The sequence below is a fragment of the Mastigoproctus giganteus genome, chromosome 3 (genome assembly GCF_048544385.1).
Source record: "Mastigoproctus giganteus isolate SK-2022 chromosome 3, ASM4854438v1, whole genome shotgun sequence".
Classification (NCBI taxonomy): Eukaryota; Metazoa; Arthropoda; class Arachnida; order Uropygi; family Thelyphonidae; genus Mastigoproctus; species Mastigoproctus giganteus.
The window spans coordinates 77,088,108-77,108,245 of record NC_143577.1 but is presented as its reverse complement, the minus strand read 5'-3'; the positions used below and the strand labels follow the sequence as shown (position 1 = coordinate 77,108,245).

General features: G+C 36.1%; 1 protein-coding gene across 1 annotated transcript in view; it reads right to left on the bottom strand.

Moving 5' to 3' along the window:
- The window catches only part of LOC150088094 (transmembrane protein 8B-like), a 265,188-nt gene that overhangs the window by 184,981 nt on the left and 60,069 nt on the right, over positions 1-20,138 (bottom strand). Inside the window, exon 3 of the mRNA XM_090370569.1 lies at positions 17,377-17,581. Within this exon, the coding sequence (XP_090226695.1) occupies positions 17,377-17,581 (205 nt within the window). The remainder of the gene's footprint in view (positions 1-17,376; positions 17,582-20,138) is intronic.

Below are 20,138 nucleotides of genomic sequence, written 5' to 3'. Positions count from 1 at the left end.
GGCTACGGAGGCGCCATAACAGAACAGTAAATCTATTAGTATATATTATCCCTAATGTGATTATATATTCAAAATTATTCTACATTTTTAGATTAATACTGACATATTCATTACCATTTAATGGAGTAGTATACAATCCTATTATATCCCAATTTTATACCATGAGGAGCTCTTTTTTATTTTTTCCCTTCTCTTTGTGTCAGGATTTACTTATGGGCTACACGTGGTTAGGGTGTCTAGTAATACCGAACACAGCAGTTGCACCTTATCCTTTTAGGATTTCATGCTGTTGTGATTCCCAGAGCGAGTTTTGGCTCGTGCTTATTAATCTCTCTTTTTCATTCTGCAGTCCCATTGTTTATCTCTAACTGGATTTAATTTACATGATTGGTTGCAAGTATAATAGTTAATGAGGAACCACTAAGTATAACTTGTTGCCATAAGCAGCAATTTCATATGTGGTATAAAAGTGTTTAATTTGATATATCATCAATTGAAAATACCACATTTATTTCATATTTTTATTTATCTCTAATAAAATTATGAATATATATCAATAATAGGAGCAATTTATAAATATTTCATATAATGTAATATAATAATATAATATAATATAATGTAATGTAATATAATCCAGATCGGATTAATGCCATCTATATTTGATTGTATGTTACATCCGTCGCAATATACTTTATTATAGCCTTAGTAAAATAGGTACATATTATTTAATCGGATATTATGTTAGTTATATTGGTAGAGGCCGAAAATGTAAAAAACCGAATCTACTCATGTATAAATATACGAACATATGTAATTAAACATGCTGACCACAATAGACCTGTAGATCAAATCACCCAAGTAACTCTCTAATAGCCAATACCAGCTTCCATGGCCAAACCTAGTAAAGAATACTAATTAGCAATACAATGTAATGATAAAATAATACCAACTGTTAATTATAGGTAATAGGATACAGTGAAAGGGACTTTATCGAGGGCTAACCCTCTCTGGGTACGACCAGGCTGCCATGCACGGAAATTGAACCTGGCATGTTATAACGTACAATCACTCATCGGTGAAGACAGGATATTAGAGCTGGAAAAGGAATTAGAAAATGTGAATTGGAATATCATTGGTTTGGCTGAAACAAGAAGAAGAAATGAATCACTTATAAGTTTATCAAGTGGAAATCTCCTGTACACTAATGGAAACAGTGAAAGGAGTGAAGGTGGAGTTGGGTTTCTGGTCCATAAAGATTTTAAAAACATCATTTTGGAATTCAAAAGTACATCACCAAGAGTGTCAAGACTAATACTCAAGATTTCTAAGAGGTACAAGCTAAAGATTATAATGATTTATGCACCAACATCGAGCCATGATGATGAAGAGGTTGAAGAAATGTACACTGAAATTGAGAGTCTTCTAGATGAGCAGAAAACCCACTACACTATTATTATGGGGGACTTCAATGCTAAGGTTGGAAAAAGGCAAAACAGCGCAGAAAGAGGAACTATAGGAAATTTTGGAATTGGTGAAAGAAATAAGAGGTGAAAGACTTGTGGAATTTGCAGAATCTCAAGGAATGTCAGTAATGAACACTTTTTTCAAGAAAAGGGTGAACAGAAAGTGGACATGGAAGAGTCCAAATGGATTAACAACTAATGAAATCGACTTCATCCTCACTAACAGAAGATATATTGTGAATGATGTTACCGTCCTGAATAAGGTAAATGTTGGAAGTGATCACAGAATGGTAAGATGTACACTTGATATAGATGTAGGAAAGGAAAAAACTGACTCGACTAAATAATACAAAGGTCTTTGAAATAACAGAGGAGGAGAAAAAGCAGTATGTACTGGAACTTAAGAACAAGTTTGAGCTTCTGCAGACTGCTCAGGACCAAGATATCGACGAGGAATATTACAACTTTCTGAAAGTGATAAAGCCCAAGAAACCTATAGGGAAACAGAAATCCAAAGAAGAAAAAATTAGTCAAGAAACACTTGTCATTATGAACCAAAGACGACAAATGAAGAGCAAGAAAAACACTGACAGGGAGAAAATTGAGTATACTGAGTTATGCAAAGCCATTAGAAAGAGACTCAGAGAGGACATAAGAAGATTTAACACAAGAAAGGTAGAACAAGCATTAAGGGAAAACAAAGGATTTAAATCAGCAGCCATGAGCAGTAATACAGAAAGACAAATGATACTGAAACTGAAGAATAGCGATGGTGTACTTATAAATAGCAGAGAAGGCATAATTCAAATAGCAGAAGACTACTATAGAGAATTATACAAGGAGCGAGGGAATGATACCAGCAGTGGGGAAGATGGATTGCAAAGTAGCAACACATACGACATAGCCGATATTCTTCCTGATGAGGTAGAACATGCATTGAAGAAAATGAAGAATCGGAAAGCCCCGGGGGAAGATGAAGTTACTGTAGAGTTGTTAAAATTGGGAGGAAGAGACATAACACAAAAACTGGCAAGGCTCTTCACAAAGTGCATTAGAAAAGGTGTGCAGTGGAATAATGCAATCATAGTTTTGCTGCATAAGAAAGGAGATAAATCAGAAATTGGAAATTATATACCAATTAGCTTGTTATCCCATATCTACAAGTTGTTCACAAGGGTCATTACTAACAGATTAGAAAGAATACTTGATGAGAATCAACCGAAAGAGCAAGCTGGCTTTAGGACAGGATTCTCAACTATGGATCACCTTCACATAATATCACAGCTAATGGAGAAAGCAAATGAATATAAAACACCATTATGCCTGGCATTTGTGGATTATGAAAAGGCATTTAACTCTATACAGCATAAGGCAATGTTTCAGGCACTGGAAAGACAAGGCATAGATACTCCATATATTATGATTTTGAAGAAAATATATGAGAGTGCTACATCCTTTATTAGACTAGACAAAGACAGTAGCAAATTTAAAATCGAGAAAGGAGTTCGACAAGGAGACACAATATCTCCGAAGCTGTTTACTGCTGCCCTTGAGGAAGCTTTCAGAAGATTAGACTGGTCGCAGAAAGGAGTCAATGTGAACGGAGAGTACCTAAACCATTTACGATTTGCAGATGACATTGTGGTCATAAGCCACGATCCCAAAGAATTAGAGGAAAATCTTAATCAGTTATGCACAGTTAGTAAGGATTTTGGACTAAAGATGAATATGGCTAAAACAAAAGTAATGATGAACAAGTATGCCACGGAAAGGGAAATAATGATTGAAGGAGCAGTAATTGAAAAGGTGGAGTCATATACTTATCTGGGACAAGTTATTAGCTGGAATAATGATAAATGGCTGGAAGTCAAGAGAAGAATAAATTTTGGATGGATAGCATTCAGGAAATATAGTCACATACTGAAGAGCAATATCCCAGTTTGTCTGAAACGTAAAATAATGAATCAATGTATACTCCCCACCATGACTTATGGAAGTGAAACTTGGGCACTCACCAAAAGAATGGAAGAGAAGCTAAGAACTACACAACGAAGAATGGAACGAATTAAATTGGGAATCAGACTGTTAGATAAGAAGAGAAACACATGGATTAGGCAGCAAACTCAAGTAAAGGACATTCTTATCAAAACTAAAGAACTAAAATGGTCTTGGGCAGGACACATAGCTCGAAGACATGATGACAGATGGACTAAGAAAATAACAGAATGGTACCCAAGAGGAGCTAGAAGAAAACCTGGAAGACAAAGGCGGAGATGGATAGATGAAATTCATGAGTTTTTGAGTAGTAAATGGATGGCCAGTGCTCAAAACAGAAAGAACTGGAAAGTTGCTGGAGAGGCCTTCATCCTGCAGTGGATTGAAAATGGCTGATGATGATGAACCCTCTCAATATATCCCCCTCAAAATTAACTGAGCTATCTGTTTCTGTTATCATCTGCCTGTTTAACATGGTCAAATATATAATATTAAAAAAGTTTAGTGGTTAAGTAGTTAAGTATTTAGGTAGTAATTTAGTAGTTAACATAAGGCTAAATATCATCCTGCCTGTTTTTTAACTTCTTTTCCCTCCCCTACCTTGCATTGCTTCCTTTTTCTATACCGCTACCTTGTTATTTATTATTATTTAACTTGCATACTTTCGATTTAAACTTACGTTCTTACATACTTTCTACTCAATTTATTAAACTAAACACACTGCGTTTGTGTTCTTACATACTATCGACTCAATCTATTTCTAAATACACTACGTTACTTAATTTATTAATCTAAATGCACTGCGTTGGGGCTACCTCACTCATGTTTCTGGAGATTAAAAAATTAAAAAATAATTTTTTTTTTTATCTATTTCATTTTAATAGCTTCTCCATCGGCATGAGTTTGCATAGAAACACAGTGTTTGGTACATGATCAGGAGTAGCCCCCTGATGAAATATCTGATCTATGTACCAATTTTTAATTTTTAAAATTTTTAATTCTTATTTTTGAATTTTAATCTCTATTACCCTCTTCTCTTTTTCTTTCAGCTTTTGCACATATGATTATCCTGTTAATTTGGCATTAATTCAGATTTAATTCTACTTAATGATTTTTTTTTTTTTTTTATAGATTCTTAACATTCTTTCTCTTTTTTTCTCTTCAACTAGGCTTGGCATTTTGTGATTAATAACTTCTCTATCTATATTTATTTTTATTTTATTTTACTTTCATTTGTGACACACACACACACACACACACACACACACACACACACACACACACACACACACACACACACACACACACACACACACACACACACACACACACACAATATATAGTATTAATGTTGGCTAAGGATGCAAGAAAACAAGCTTATCCAGCATCAGCAACAAAAAAAAAAAAAACCCTTTTCCTTCCCCTATCACATCTAATAATTTGTCCAATTCTTCCTTAAATTTATTCAAACTACCCACTTCCACAACACTAGATGGAAGTTTATTTTAACAATCAATGCCTCTCTTGCTGAAGACAAATTTTCATATATATATATATATATATATATATATATATCCTGCAACCATCCTTCCTCTGCTCCCTTATGTGCGTTGCCTGAGCAAGTATAATGCTGCTGTCAGCATTTCGCTTACTCAATCCATTCGAAGCCTTCAACATCTTGATCAGATTATCTTGCAAGTGCCTAGCTTCCAGATGCTATAATTTGCAGAGCTGAAGACATTCTTGGTATGAGTACCCTTTTGTTCACTTCTCTAATCTCATTGCTCTTCTTTGCACCCATTCTAACAGGTCTCCAACTTTCCAAAAATGAGGCTTCCAGACCTCTATAATACTCAAGATGTGGCCTAACCACCACCTTAACAAAGGGAAAATCACCTCATCCCTGCGGGAACAATTCCTGTACGTCACTGGCAAAATCCCATCAGCTGTCCTAGTAGCTGATGGGATGTTGCACTCCTCAGAGAACATTATATCTGACTGCACAATCAGATATGATGTTACCCCCAGATCTTTTTCATTCTCCACTGCCTTGAGTGGACACGGTATGTTATCCTGTGATTCTGCTCCCACATGCACTACCTTGCATTTTTCAATGTTAAACTTCAACTGCCATTTCTCAGCCCATCTGCCTAATTTTTTCCAACTTTGTTGCAGTAGCATACCCTGATTGCTGTCATTAACCATTCTGCCAATCTTTGTATCATCTGCAAACTCAGACATTAGGCATGACAAGTTTCCATAAATATCATTAATAAATATTGAAAATAACAATAGACCCAACGTTAAACTGTGCTGGACTCTGCTAATAGCATTAGTCCAAGAAGAACAGTGCCTGTTGATAACCACTCTGTCTTCTCCCTCTCAACCATCTGTTTATCCATAGCAATTCCTTTGTTACTTTCTGTGATTTCCATTCCACTGTAATCACTCTTAATATAATTGGATAAACCCCACCCATACCAGTTCCTTTACTTACTTTTGGCTTCAACAATTTCTCTCCACTTTCCTCTCAGTTAACACAAAATCATTTAGCTCTCTGTTAGAATTTCATACACTGTACTTTTGGCATTTTCATCCCTAAAAATCGTCTTGTGTTAATGTATATGCAAAATACCTATTCAGCTTGTCAGAAGCCTGTCAAGAGTAGGATCATCAACAGTTATAGTACCATATCTATAACTGTCGATGAATCACCATTGTGATTCATCCCTTTCCTTCTACTGTTAACGTAATTAAAGTATTCTTTACATTTTTCAGAGACTTCTTGTAATTTGCTTTTCTTTGCCTAACTCTCTTCTTGACTAGATTGCAGACCAATTTATATCTACTGCAGGTTTTATATATTCCCTGATAACTGATTGCATCTCGTGCATTTGGCAAAGGATGCAAAGAAAAACAGCAAAGAGTTCTTTACTTATGTAAATTATAAAAGGAAAGGGATGAGTCAGATTGGTCCACTTAGCATAGATGGGTTGACTATTGATGATCATGCTCTGGTAGTTGATAAACTGAATGAGTATTTTGCATCTACATTCACACATGGAGTTATTCGATGAGGGAAATGCCAGAAGTTTATCAAACTCTAACAGGGAGCTAAGTGATTTTGTAATAACTGACAGCAAAATGGAAGGAAAAATTGTTGAAGTTTAACATAAGGAATGCACATGGGGTAGATGGGATCTATCCAGTTATATTAAAAGAGGCAGCAAAGGAAGTAAGCAAACCTTTAGTCATAATTATGAGAGCTTCCTTGGACTCAGGAGAGGTCTGAATGGACTGGAGGTGTGCAAATGTATCACCAAATTCACAAAGGGGGTTCACAAAAGATTACAATTAACCATAGACCTGTTAGTTTAACTTGTGTTCTGGGAAAAAATAATGGAGTCACTGGTTAAAGAAGCATGGCAGGATCATCTAGATAAGACTGCAGTAATAGTTAAGACACAGCATGGGTTTGTTAAAGGGAGGTCTTGTCTGACCAATTTTATTGGATACTATGATGTGGTCACAAAGGAACTGAATGTCAAAAATAAATTTGATATCATATTCTTGGATATCAGGAAAGCTTTTGATACTGTTGCACATGGAAGATTGCTGTACAAATTGGAGAGGTATGGCAATGTATGGCTACATTGGATAAAGGGATGGTTGAGTGGGAGACGACAGAGAGTGATAATCAATGGACACTGCTGGGCCCATTGTTTTGCATATTCATCAATGATATTGATGAAGGTATATCAGGATTTGTCCAAGATGATACAAAGGTTGGTAGGGTTGTTAATGACAGTAAAGACAGTATGCTACTCCAACTGGATCTAGATAAGTTGAGCGAATGGGCTGAGAAGTGGCAACTGAAGTTTAACATTGACAAATGCAAAGTACTGCATATGGGTAGCAATAACCTAAGAGAAATGTACCAACTGTGTGGTACTGCACTCAGGGAAGTGGAAAGTGAAAAAGACCTGGGGGGGGGTAATTGTGCAGTAAAATATGAAGTTTGCTGATCAGTGCAGACGGGCTGCCAGAGCAGGTCATGGAGTCTTGTCAATGATATATAGGAATTTTGCTAGCAGGGACAGGGACTTAATCATCCCGTTGTACAAGGCAATGGTCAGGTCACACCCAGAGCACTGTGTACATGTCTGGAGGCCTCATTTTAGGAAGGATGTAGAGTTGCTAGAACGAGTAGTACAAAGAAGGGCAACAAGATTGGTGAGGGGAACAAAGGGGTACTTTTACCAAGAAAGGCTTAAGTTCTGCAAATTGCAGCACCTGGAGAGTAGGCACCTACGAGGTGATCTGATTGAGGTGTATAAGGCCTTGAATGGGTTGAGCAAGCTGAATGCTGATGGGATTCTTCCTCTTGCTCAGATTAAGAACCTGAGGGGGCATAGATTCAAACTGAGGAAAGACGCTTGTAGAATAGATGTGCAGAAATTTGCCTTTAGCCAGCGGGTAGTTAATTGGTGGAACAAACATCCATCTGTTGTTGTGGAAGTTGACAGTTTAAATAAATTCAAGGCAGAACTAGACAAACTTTTGGAGTGAATGGATGGGTGAAACGGGAATTTTTATTTTTTTTTTTTTTGCTGAGGCTAAATAAGCATGCTTTCTTGCATCATATATCTCTACTAATGCTAATTGTTGCAGTGAGGTGAGAATTGAGTCCACGGAAGTTCAGAAGTAGCAACATCTTGGAAGATATGCTGGAAGTTAATGTCCCAACTGAGCATGAGCTCTTGCAATCAAAATCGCAGTAAACCTAATGAAAACTAAGTTGTCCAAAGATAAGCTATATCAGTAGCACAATTAAGTTTGTCTAAATGTAAACCCAATAAATAAAAATTGTTGGTAAGAGGATCAGATTGGTTTCTAAACATATTTCTGGATTCAGATGAAGTCTGCATATTTTACAAAAATGAACTGCAGTGGATTTCTTTTCTGCTATGGAATAACCATTCTATAGCACCCATGATTCTATTTGCTCATGGGAAGTTGAAACTGCTTTTCAATGGCATTCACAGTTTGTGATTGATAATAAGGTTGCCAGCAAATGTACAATTCAAATGTATTTAGTACATCCTATGTCATTGTTTGTAATTCTCATAGAAAATATTGTCGCACTGAGGATGGAACCCTGCAGTACTCTCCACCTCTTGTTCAAATAATTTGCATAAATTGCTCATATATCTAGCCTGTAACATTCTGTGGCATAGTAAGTTTTGTATAAATCGGGGTAATTGATCTCTCAAGTCAAAAGAATGTAGATCTTGAAGAACACCACATTGCCAGGTGGTATTGAAGGCTTCCTCAATATCGAGATTAATTGTGTACAGATTTTGTCTCCTTATGAAAGCATTACAGACGTTTTCTTCTGTTTTTATCATCATGTCTAACATGGACCAATTCTTTCTACAGATTACTGTTTAGCAAGTGTTTAGTTTCCAGGAACCATGTTATCTCCTGTGAACTATTTTTTCCCAGGATTTGGCCTAAACAGCTAGTCGGTGAAATCGGCCTGCAATTATGTGGAAAGGTGCGATGCTGTCTTGGCTTCAAGAAAGCTAGACCACAATTGAGTGAAGCCAAGAGTTTGGGTAAGTATTTTCTAAAAATATTAGATTGTAGTATTTTAACAATGTTCTTTTTTTGCTGTGTTGTTTAGTTCTTTTAACATTATACAGTAGATCCCATCTGGACCAGCAGCCTACTGGATGTTTTATTGAGAGACTAAAAGTTTTGTTAAAACGAATGGCTGGTTGTATGGGTGTGAAACCATTGTAGAAAAATTGATCTTATGCTGTTCTGCAGATTCTTTAATTTGCTGAAAGATTGGTTGTAGGTGGATACTGCTGATACATAGTAAATGATTCAGCTAAGGCATTTGCTATTTCTCCCAGTAAGGACAACTAGTCCTTACTGGGACAAGTTTGGGACAACTTGTCCCAGTAAGGACTAGTTCCCTTCCTAGTTAAGTATCAAAGCTGGGGACTGCACTTATTTGCCAATAAGTGTTTGAACTGTCCTCCATGTGAGTAATGCCTGTTTTTTCTTGTTTATAGTTGAAGAAAAACTAATCCAGGCATCACTTGTCCACTGATATGTTCTTGTTCATTCACTTCACTTGTCCATTGATATGTTCTTGTTTATAGTTGAAGAAAAACTAATCCAGGCATCTTTCTTTCTATTCTTCTTATTTGGCAGAATTTGGATTTGAGTCTTTTAAAGTGATTTAGGTTACTAGTTGTAGGGAATTCAAGAAACAAATTCCAAGATCAATTTTTTTATCCTCCCACTGTTTAGCATGCATACATTCCTGATTCCACCAGTAATTGCTGCATTTACCAGTAATTGCTGCATTTCCTTGACAAAGATTTTGGAATTGCAGAGGTAACAGCTTGTAATATCTGGTTAGTTATATGCTCAGTGACATTATCTATGGAGTGGGACTGGACTATTTCATCATCATACTGGACATGAGAGGTGCATTCGTTCCAGTGTGCCCTGTGAAATTTCCAAGTGGGCAGCAGAGTGGAGGTGATTTTACCTGTTTGGAACTTGTAGACTCAACACTTCACTTGTCCATTGATATGTCAACTGATTGCACTTCCTTAGATTTTATGTGTTTCTTAACTAACAGCATAATCCATCCTCCTTTCCTATCCTGTATATCCTTTCTGTACACATTGTACTCCCCAAATTCCAATTCTGCATTCCTTATATTTGTGTGACACCATGTTTCTGATATCCCAATATTATCTGCCTTTGATGTCTTGACCAACACTTCAAATTCATAAAATTTATTTACTATACTCCTAGCATTGGTGTACATGTAAGTATACATGCACTTGTTCTTACTCTTAGTTACTCTAACACAGCCCATGTATTACTTGTTTCATGACTCCCAGCAGTTCCCAAAATCACCAGCAACTTGCTTTCCAGGCTGCTGCTCATTCCAACAGAAGCAGTGCAAGAATTACTTCCACCTCTGCCTGCAACTACTGTTAATCTAAATCTATTAGTCTGTGGATCCCCCAAGCTAGCAGTTTTCCGACCCACATTGCCTTGATAGCACAGCAAATATTCTTGCACCCTTCCTATTTAAATGTATCCCATCCCTGAAGAAGCAATCTCTCCTATTAACAAGCAAAGATCACACTAAGAAAAATTCTACTCCATGAGCCTTGCACAATCTTTCCAGGGCCAAATTGATTGAAAAGGCTCATCATATACTCCCTCCTATCATGTCTGGGCAGGATTGCAGACACTTTCAAATTTAATCCTAACTCGCAACTTTTTTCAACATTGACCTGTACTTGTTAATACAGTCTGCAGATCTCCTACTCTTAATGTTGTTAGTGCCAACAAGTATAAACAATATCACCTTTTGTTCCCTTAAGATGATATCTGCTGTACATCAACTTTGCCCCTGGCAGACTGGTCCTATTCTACCTATCCTTTTTGCACAACATATTTCCCATTTTCGTGACAACTGAGTCACCAACAATAACTAGCTCCTGTGGGACCAGCGCATTCTGCCCCAAAGTTTGCCACAGTGTTGCCTGGTGCAGAAGAATGAGCTCTGGCATTGAGTTGGGCTGCTGAGAGCTTGATGGGCCCCCCATTTTAATTCTTCTAGGGTAACCACCCGATTCAAACTCTCACAGATGCCCATCAGAATGCTCAGTTGGTGTCTAATTTCTTCACACAAAGACACCCTCAATGGCTAGATCATATTCCAGAAAGGTCTGCAAACATTTCACATTTTGCACATCTTTTTAGACTGTTCTATTGTTATATATGGAAGGAGAACAGATTGAAAGGTCTATTACACTCATGAATCCTGTAGAAAAATGTATTCAGTTTGTATCAGTTGAATATAGGTAGGTTCATCAGTGTTCAACAGGGTAAGCTGATAAGCATCAAGAAGGGATTCTATTAGTTTACCTCTCTTGTTGATTGTTAGAGCAGTTTCTGAGAGCAGAATGGAGATGACGGCTGATCTATTAGATTTTCTATGTCATCTGAGGAGAACAAGAAATTAGGAGGGAGATATATGGAAGCTATTGTAAGAGTGATACCAATTACAGTGCACATTGCCACTACTTCAAAAGGAGTCTGAAAAGAAACATGCTTGGGTAGAACTGTTTCTAACAAGAACTGCCACCCCTCCATGGGCTGGTGAGTCAATACTCATATTCCATCTAAAGAGTGTAATTGTTAATGCTATATTAACAATTACTAAAAATTGTTAATTTTATAAATTGCATCTGATGGTTGGCAGGTAGTGTAGATTTTCAGTTTTTTTTTTGAAGAATCCTTTTATACACAAAATACTGTCTGCAAGACACCTCAGTGGAAAATTTTGCAAATTTTGAATATGTATATCATGTCAACAAACAAGTCAAAAGCAAGTACACTTAATTTTTGCCTTTTTTTTTTTTTTTTTGGCACTATATGTAATGATAACTATGGTTTTATTCAGTTGCTTCCGTATATACACTGCTCGATAAAATTAACAAAACAAAATGTTTTTCATGAATATTTTATTGTGAACAGTGTTGACAAATGTGAATGTTTGATATAATAGGCATCCTAGCATGCAAATTATGAGTACCCAACAGGAATCAATCTGCCACCCTATGTTCTGGTTGACCAAGGTCAACCAGAACAGATAGCTATCTGGCTCTAGCAGCAAAACGGAAACCTACAATGTTCTGTCATCAACTGTCTCTTGAGATTGCTGTGGCTACAGGTGAAAACATTTCCAACTGGACTCTATGCAAGGAAGCCAGTGGTACCCCATTAACTCCAAACCATTGCAGAGCTTGTCAAAACTAGTGCCATGAACATGTGACAAAGCTCTGATAAATGGAGTACAGTTCTGTTCTCTGATGAGTCCCATTTTAGCCTACAAACAGATTTTAGACATTTCATCTGGAAACAACAAGGAATGCGGTACTGTTCCTCCAACATAAGAGAAAGGGACACACGGTGGAAGGAGTGTTCTCATGTGGGCAGAATAACGATCAATGGCCACACCCCTCTTAATGTTTTTGATAGGGAAACCGTAACTGTGCAGATGTACTGAGAACAAATCCTCAAACCCTATGTTGACTTTTAGAAGTGTGGTTGGCCCAAATTTTCTTTTCATGTACGACAGCGGCACTGCACATACAACTCAAGTGGTGGAATATCTTGAAACTAAAGATATTAAAACTTGAAACTAAATACTAAACTAAGCCAGCACGATAACCAAGCTTAAATCTCATTGAATATGTGGGACACCCCAGGCATCGCATTGCACACCGACAACCAACTCCTTGGTCACTTGGTGAGCTGAGGTCTGCACTGGTGGGAGGATGGGATTTGTTGCCACGGAATCGTATAGATACCCTTATATCAAGAATGGTTCACCATTGTCAGGTCTGTTTGGCAATTGGAGGGAATCATGCGCCGTACTGATATCATATGACCATATTTTTGAGCACTTCTGTAATTTTAAGTTTTTGATAATTCTTATACAACCACTATATATGTTCCTTATACCTGTCCAAAGTTTTTTGCTGTCTCTTCCTTTCATCGTTATTCACCATACCAAATTTTGTTCTGCTTCATTGCAAGCTGCACGAGTTATACTACGTTTTCTGCGTGTTCTGCTAATTTTCTCAAGCAGTGTAGAAAGTTCAATTATTCAGCCACACATGATGGACCAATGAATGGTAAGTAGTGAGTTTGAATTAAAATTTGACTGGTTTGTAGTCTTGATTCAATGAAATACAGTAAAAAAATACTGCAAGAAAAGAAGGGAAGCTCATCTATTCAAGCTTGGACTGTTATGCCAAGTTTTTATTTCAAAGACTGGTTTTTACTTGCAACAGGGACATGAAGACTTCCAATATTTTACAATCTTGTGTTTAAAATGGGAAGTTGTGGATAATATTTCAAACAATGATTTATTTATCTTTACGACCCATGTTGAAAACTTGAGAGAAAAAAAAAAAAGACTTAAGTTTGTTTAAAAGACTTTGAAAATGTGTAGATTCCCTAATTGCATTGTTTCTCACTTGACACTGAAGCAGAAAATGCAAATGTGAAGCCTAAGGGCAAGAGGTTTCAAAGATTAAGGGCTCTGTGCTTTAGAACCAGCTGTTACTGAAGCACTGAGAAAACTGCAGTCAAATATCCAAACAGTCATGCAATTGTTGAGCAACTATTTTTGGCATTTCCAGTTTGTATCAGGTCAAAGCCAGATTCAGCTATATTAGTGTTATCGTAATCAAACAAAAACAATATGAATATCAAAAAAATGCAGAAAATTAAGGTTCAAATTCACAAACCTATAACCCAATATTCATGCTTTTATAGTCTCTAATGTGATAAATGATAACGTTAGAGAAGATAAAGTATCTTAATTTTATTAATTTTTACAATTTATTATTTTTTTTAAAATTTGTATGGCTCTTAAAATCGTATCAATGAATATTGATAAAATAGTGACATTTTCTAAAATTATGCACAGTCAAATAATAAAACTCAACAGAGCTTTTAGCAGCATATTTTTCCTTGTCAACCATAAGAGCTTACTGATGTTATGAAATCTGAGAAACTTTAGTCTTCTTTAGTTTAACCTGTCATCACCTGTCACTGAATTGGAACATAGCTGCACTTGCAGTGATCAACAGTCATTTTTTTTTTATTAGTGAAATGGAAATATCTTTTATTAATTATAATTTATTAAATTTATCCCGTTCTTAAGACTTAAAATTATTTACACCACATCTGTATTTTTGCTCTGGTTTTTCTGCCAGTTTTTGATACTGCAGATAGTCTGTTCTGGTTTGGTGAAAAATTAGAGAAAAATACATATGATAGGTCCAAAAGGTTCAATTATACAAGGATCTATTCATCAGAGAACATTTAACTTATTAGCATACATTTACACTCTAAAAATTTGACATACACACAGCAATGTATTGGACAACTAGGCATTTTAGTTTTGTAATGCATAAATATCAAAAACAGAAAGTAATGCATCATCACTTAGTTAAAATTGGTAGGGAAAGGTACACAGGACGATATCACCCCATTACTGAATTCAAAGAAATAACAGAAATAACAAACAAAAAAAGTACCCATCAGATTTAATGCAAGTGATAAAGGGCTAAATCTGACTTTTATCAGGTCATCATAAAGATGTTTCATTTTTTCCACACTTAAGAACTTCAATTTCTTGCTATAAGTGCTCCGTATACAATACTCCAAGAGGTAGTCAAAATCTATTGTTTTATATAACACTGAACAAATTTTGGGTCATATCTTGTTATGGGCACGAAAAGTAAGTCTACTTTATAGATATTGGGGTGTAAACATGGAAATAGTGCTTAAAATGGCAGATTGGCTCTTGTTTTTGAAAAAAGTAGTTTTTTATATATACAAAAGATATATATATTTTTTTAATATGGCAGTAAGACGTATCTAGGAACGTACCTGTATCAAACACGGGATCTGTCTTTTGCTTATATTCAGTTTTGGTAGCATCCCTTTTCACCATCCAACAATAATCAGCTAACATGGCAGCACTCCATTTGCTTTTGTATCTTTGTTACTTTGCTGCAATGTCTTGATGGAAGTGCTCACTATGTTTGTCACTGACGGTACAACAGACTGGTGGTAAGAAATCCAGGTGCGAGTGCAAGAAATGCATCTTCAATGACACACTGCACCCCAATTTTTCATAAGAAGTAATGAGATCTTCTACAAGCTGCCTGTAGTTGCCAGCTTTAACATTTCATAGAAAACTAGATGAAAGATTTCAAAAGGCTTTCCATGCTGATTTCTTACTATCAATAAGAATACATTTGAACTGTTCATTTTTGAAAAAGTTGCCTTATTTGTGGACCAATGAAAATGCCTTAATCATCTTCTCTGTACTAAGTCTTGTGAATTTCTCTTACAAGTATGTGAATGCAGGACTGTTCACTTCCAAAGCCTTCAGGAAATTTTTCATGAGCCCCAGTTTGATGTGAAATGGTGGAAGCAAAACTTTATTTGGATCTAACAGAGGTTCAAATGCTATGTTCTTCATTCCAGGTTTTAATGATTTTCATTGTGCGGAAATTTGCCTTTGGCCAGCGGGTGGTTGGTTGGTGGAACCGACTTCCATCACTTGTTGTTGAAGTTGATAGCCTAAACAAATTTAAAGCTCAACTGGACAGGTATTTCGAACGAACGGAGGGGTGAAATGGGAGAGGGTTTTTTTTTTTTTTTTTTTTTTTGGCTGATGCTGAATAAGCTTGCTTTCTTGCATCATATGCCTCTACTAATGCTAATGCTAATTGTGGCCAACTCTTCTTCTTGTAGTGCATATCCTTGGCATGAGTATCCCACTGGCAGAGAAAGCAACAATACTTAGTGTAAGCCTTTTATAGTCCTAACAAAATGGCACTCATACTTCTGATAGTGTACACTTAAGTGGATGGTATACACAAGGGGTATTGAAGGCATCATATTTCCATTGTGTAATAACACATCCTTAAGGCTAACTTTCGCAGCATCTATAAATAGTCGGCATTCTTCGGGAACGAGCCACATGTTCATTGCTGCCATTAGACCATCAACATCCTAACAAACAGTGCATTCACCTTCTGTTTGATAGAATTAATCATAGTCTTTATTTCGATAGTGCCACTTTCACAGAATGATCTAGAAGATTCCACTGTTGTAGCCTCAAGGCCGAAAGCTCTGCCTTATTCTTCGGCAGTTTGAGATCGCTAAGCTCACTTTCTGTGACCTTATGTGGTTCAGAAGGATAAAGGTTTGGACAGAATTGTGGATCCCTTGACGTACATGGCTGCTGTAGTTTTTTGTGTATACCAAGTTGATGTTCATCGGTGTCTTCATCTTCATCAGAAAAATGGTCGGATGTTTCAGGAATAGATAATACTTCACAAAGAGGCATGGGTTGAATTGCAGATGGTATATCTGGGTACTGTTCACTTTTTCTTCATTGTCATTCCTTTTCTAATAGGAGGCACCATACAGCAGTAACAATCTGTGACTTGATTTGTTGGCTCCCTCCATATCATGGGCACTGCAAAAGGCATAAAACATCCCTTTCGATTCACCCACATGTTGAGTTTTGATGAACAAGTAGTGCAGCATGTGTGTGGAGCCCAGTTCTTGTCCTAGTCATCTACTTTACACCCAAAGTACAAGAAGTGGGCCTTTTTTATGGCTTGAGTTAAGGGACATTTTCTGGAATCTAACGTGACTTCTCCACATATGTAACAGAAGTCATCCAGACTATTCACACGATTATGGGGCATATTAATCTCACACGACACAAATACTGTGCAAAAAATAGGGATCTCACAGAGAACAACTGTTAACTGAGAATAAATCCCCCAGAACCTAGCCGTATTCGAGGATTACTACAACAGAGTTGATGATGCACTTGAGGTGACAACTTATCACGTGATGCAGAGTGAGGCAACAGTTGCAGATCGCATAATAAGAGTGTGATGATACTGAAACTGAGGTGTTGCCATACATTTTGCCGACAGCAGTGGTTGACGGTGTAGAGTCTAATATAAGACCCCAAGTGTAATTCGAAAACAAGAGCCAATCGACAAATTTTAATGTGATTTTCGTGTTCAGCAGCATAAAATTAGTCAAGATTGGGTATTTTCATTTTCATAACATTTTACGTGTTGACCAGTGTAATCAAATAATCTTTTTTGAAACACATAATTATTAACAAGAACTACATCATTTACAGTGGAATCCATAATAACTGACGTTTCTGGTAAATTTGATTTTTAATCAACAAAAACTACGAAAAATTTAAACAGTAACAAACATTCATACCATACCACACAAAGAAAGATAGCCAAACCTTTTGGGCAATCCTGTCTGTGCTATCTTTAAGAAAGGCAATAGCAAACCAATCACCTGGAAGGGGATTTGTAATATTTAAAGTAACTGGCTTGAGGTCGGTAAATAAGGTCAGGTTATGCGGATATAATCTCTGCAGGTTGAACCAATCAGGAAAAGAGGAGTTATCTGGATTGATAACTGGATAACTACCATACTGGAGATATCTAAGAGAAAAAGTAACCCATATAAACAGAGAAATCTCCTTTAAAATACAGGTGCGTATAAAATAATATTGAACAATTCAACAATAATAAATCACACATTAACAACAAGTTTTTATTACAATTTGTAATACAAATTCTAAAAACTTAATGTTTTGTTACACAGTTTCCACATCAGCACCTTTCGTTACATGACAATCTCCAATTGATAATTAATTTTAATCCATGTTTATTCTAGCAAATCTAGTATGACACAGAAATAGCATTTGTGATTCTTTTATGAAGGTCCTCAAAATTCAGAACAGGATTCATACACGTTTTTCACACAGCCTCATGTGAAAAAGTCCAGTAATGTTAACTCTGAGGAACACCGTGGCCAAGTAATTCACTCATGTCAATAAAGACAATAGCCTGGAAAATAGTATTAGTAGTCACAAATGATGCAATGATGCAGGCTAATACTGCATCAACCAAAAAAACAAAAATCCTAACATCATTGACCCCCCCCCAATGATTTAACTAATATTCCTTAAATTTATTCAAACTACCTACTTCTACAACACCAGATGGAAGCTTGTTCCAACAATCAGTTATCCTCTAGATTAAAATAAGGTACATGTATCCTATAACCATCCTTTTTCAATTTAAATTTATGTCCCCACATGTACTGTCTGAGAAACAACAAGGATGTGCCATTCAATCCATTTCATTCAATTCAAATTTATTCAATCCATTTGAAGCCTTAAATATTTCAACCAGGTCTCTTTGCCAATTTACAGATGTATGCAATTTGCAGAATTGAGTCTCCCTTGGTAATAGCAGCCATACCAAGTGAAATGTCTCAAAAGATCCATTTCATTATAAATTGAAGTTTCCAGACTTTGATGCAATACTCAAGCTGCAGCCTAACCATTGCTTTATACAACAGGGTAGCAATTTCCTCATTTCTGCCGGCAAACTTTCCTATATACCAATGAGAGAATCCCATAAGTTGTCCTAGCATCCTGTCTGTACAATTATCCTATGTCTTTTTCATTCTCATTTAAATGTGGTACCACCTAATTGGTAGTAAAATATTCGCACCTTGCATTTATCAATGTTTAAGCCACAACTGTCACTTTACAGCATATCACCAAAATTTCTCTAGGTCTTGTTGCAGCAGCAGCATATACAGTGATTTGTGTCAATTAAACACCTTGCCAACCTTTGTATCATCAGTATTTTTTAAATATTGAAAACAGAAAAATGAAGTGTGTTTCAAAGTGAGCCTTTTGCATGACCTTAGTATCAGATGGCTTTTCTGAAAAGCCATCTGATACTAAGGTCATGCAAAAGGCTCACTTTTCCAATAGAGTTAAAAAACTGACACAAGATATACAAATTAGCGAATCAGTCGAATAAGAATGGACACATATTTGTGAAATATTAAAACAGGCAGCATCTGAAAATTCAGGCAACAAGAAAAGATGGCACTGCATAAGAAGTCTAGGACAATGGGATGAAGAAATACTTATCAACAAAATCAGCTGATGATAAAAGTGAATACAACAGGAAAAAAGCCACAGCCAAAAGAGAAGTCAGGAAAAGGTATACCTAACAAAACTAAACCCAGTTAAGGTTATTATTAAATTAAAACCACTCTTATACCACATTAAAATTAATAATATAGTTTATTAGGCTGTTTGCCTACATTACTATACATTTAAGATGACATTTCGAATATCTTACTGATACCCATCATCAGACTAAGCTGCTGACAGACTCTTCTTGCCGATGCTCCCAGAAACTGGATGCACACTATAAAATATCGGTGTAAATACACCATAGTGAACTTATAACGAAAAACTACATAAGTAGTGTAAAGTCATCGATCTGACTGTATCTCATATTGTGACTACCTTGAATAAGTATTGTTATTGTCAGTACTTATTCTTAATATACTTATTCTCAGTGGTGCCCACTGAGAATAAGTAACAATAGTCTTCTCTATTAGTGAAACGTTACTTATTCAAGGTAGTGCAATACATGGTAACTTGTTGTGAAGGTAGTCACAACATGAGATACAACTGAATCGATGCCTTTACATTACATACTTATGTATTTTTTTCATTATGAGTTCACTATGATGTATTTACACCGATATTTTATAGTAATGTAGGCAAACAGCCTAATAAACTATATTATTAATTTTCATGTGGTATAAGAGAGGTTTTAATTTAATAATATCCTTATATAATAACCTTTAATAATAACCGTAATGAAAAACACCATGTAGTGTCCTTCCCTAACTATATTAAACCCAGTTACTTATAAAATCTTAAATAACTTAAATCAGGAGACAAGGAGAAAAAAAAGAACTAATGTGATAGATAAATCTACATGGCTAAAATACTTCCAGAACCTTTGGATACATAGTATGAAACAATCAGAAAAGACAAAATCAAAAATTAACTTAGAAGGAATTTCCATATAAGAATTAAATGAAGTAGTACAAAGTTTTAAAGAAAAAAAATAATGAAAATCTATCTCCAGGAGAAGATGGCATCAACAGAGTTGTTCA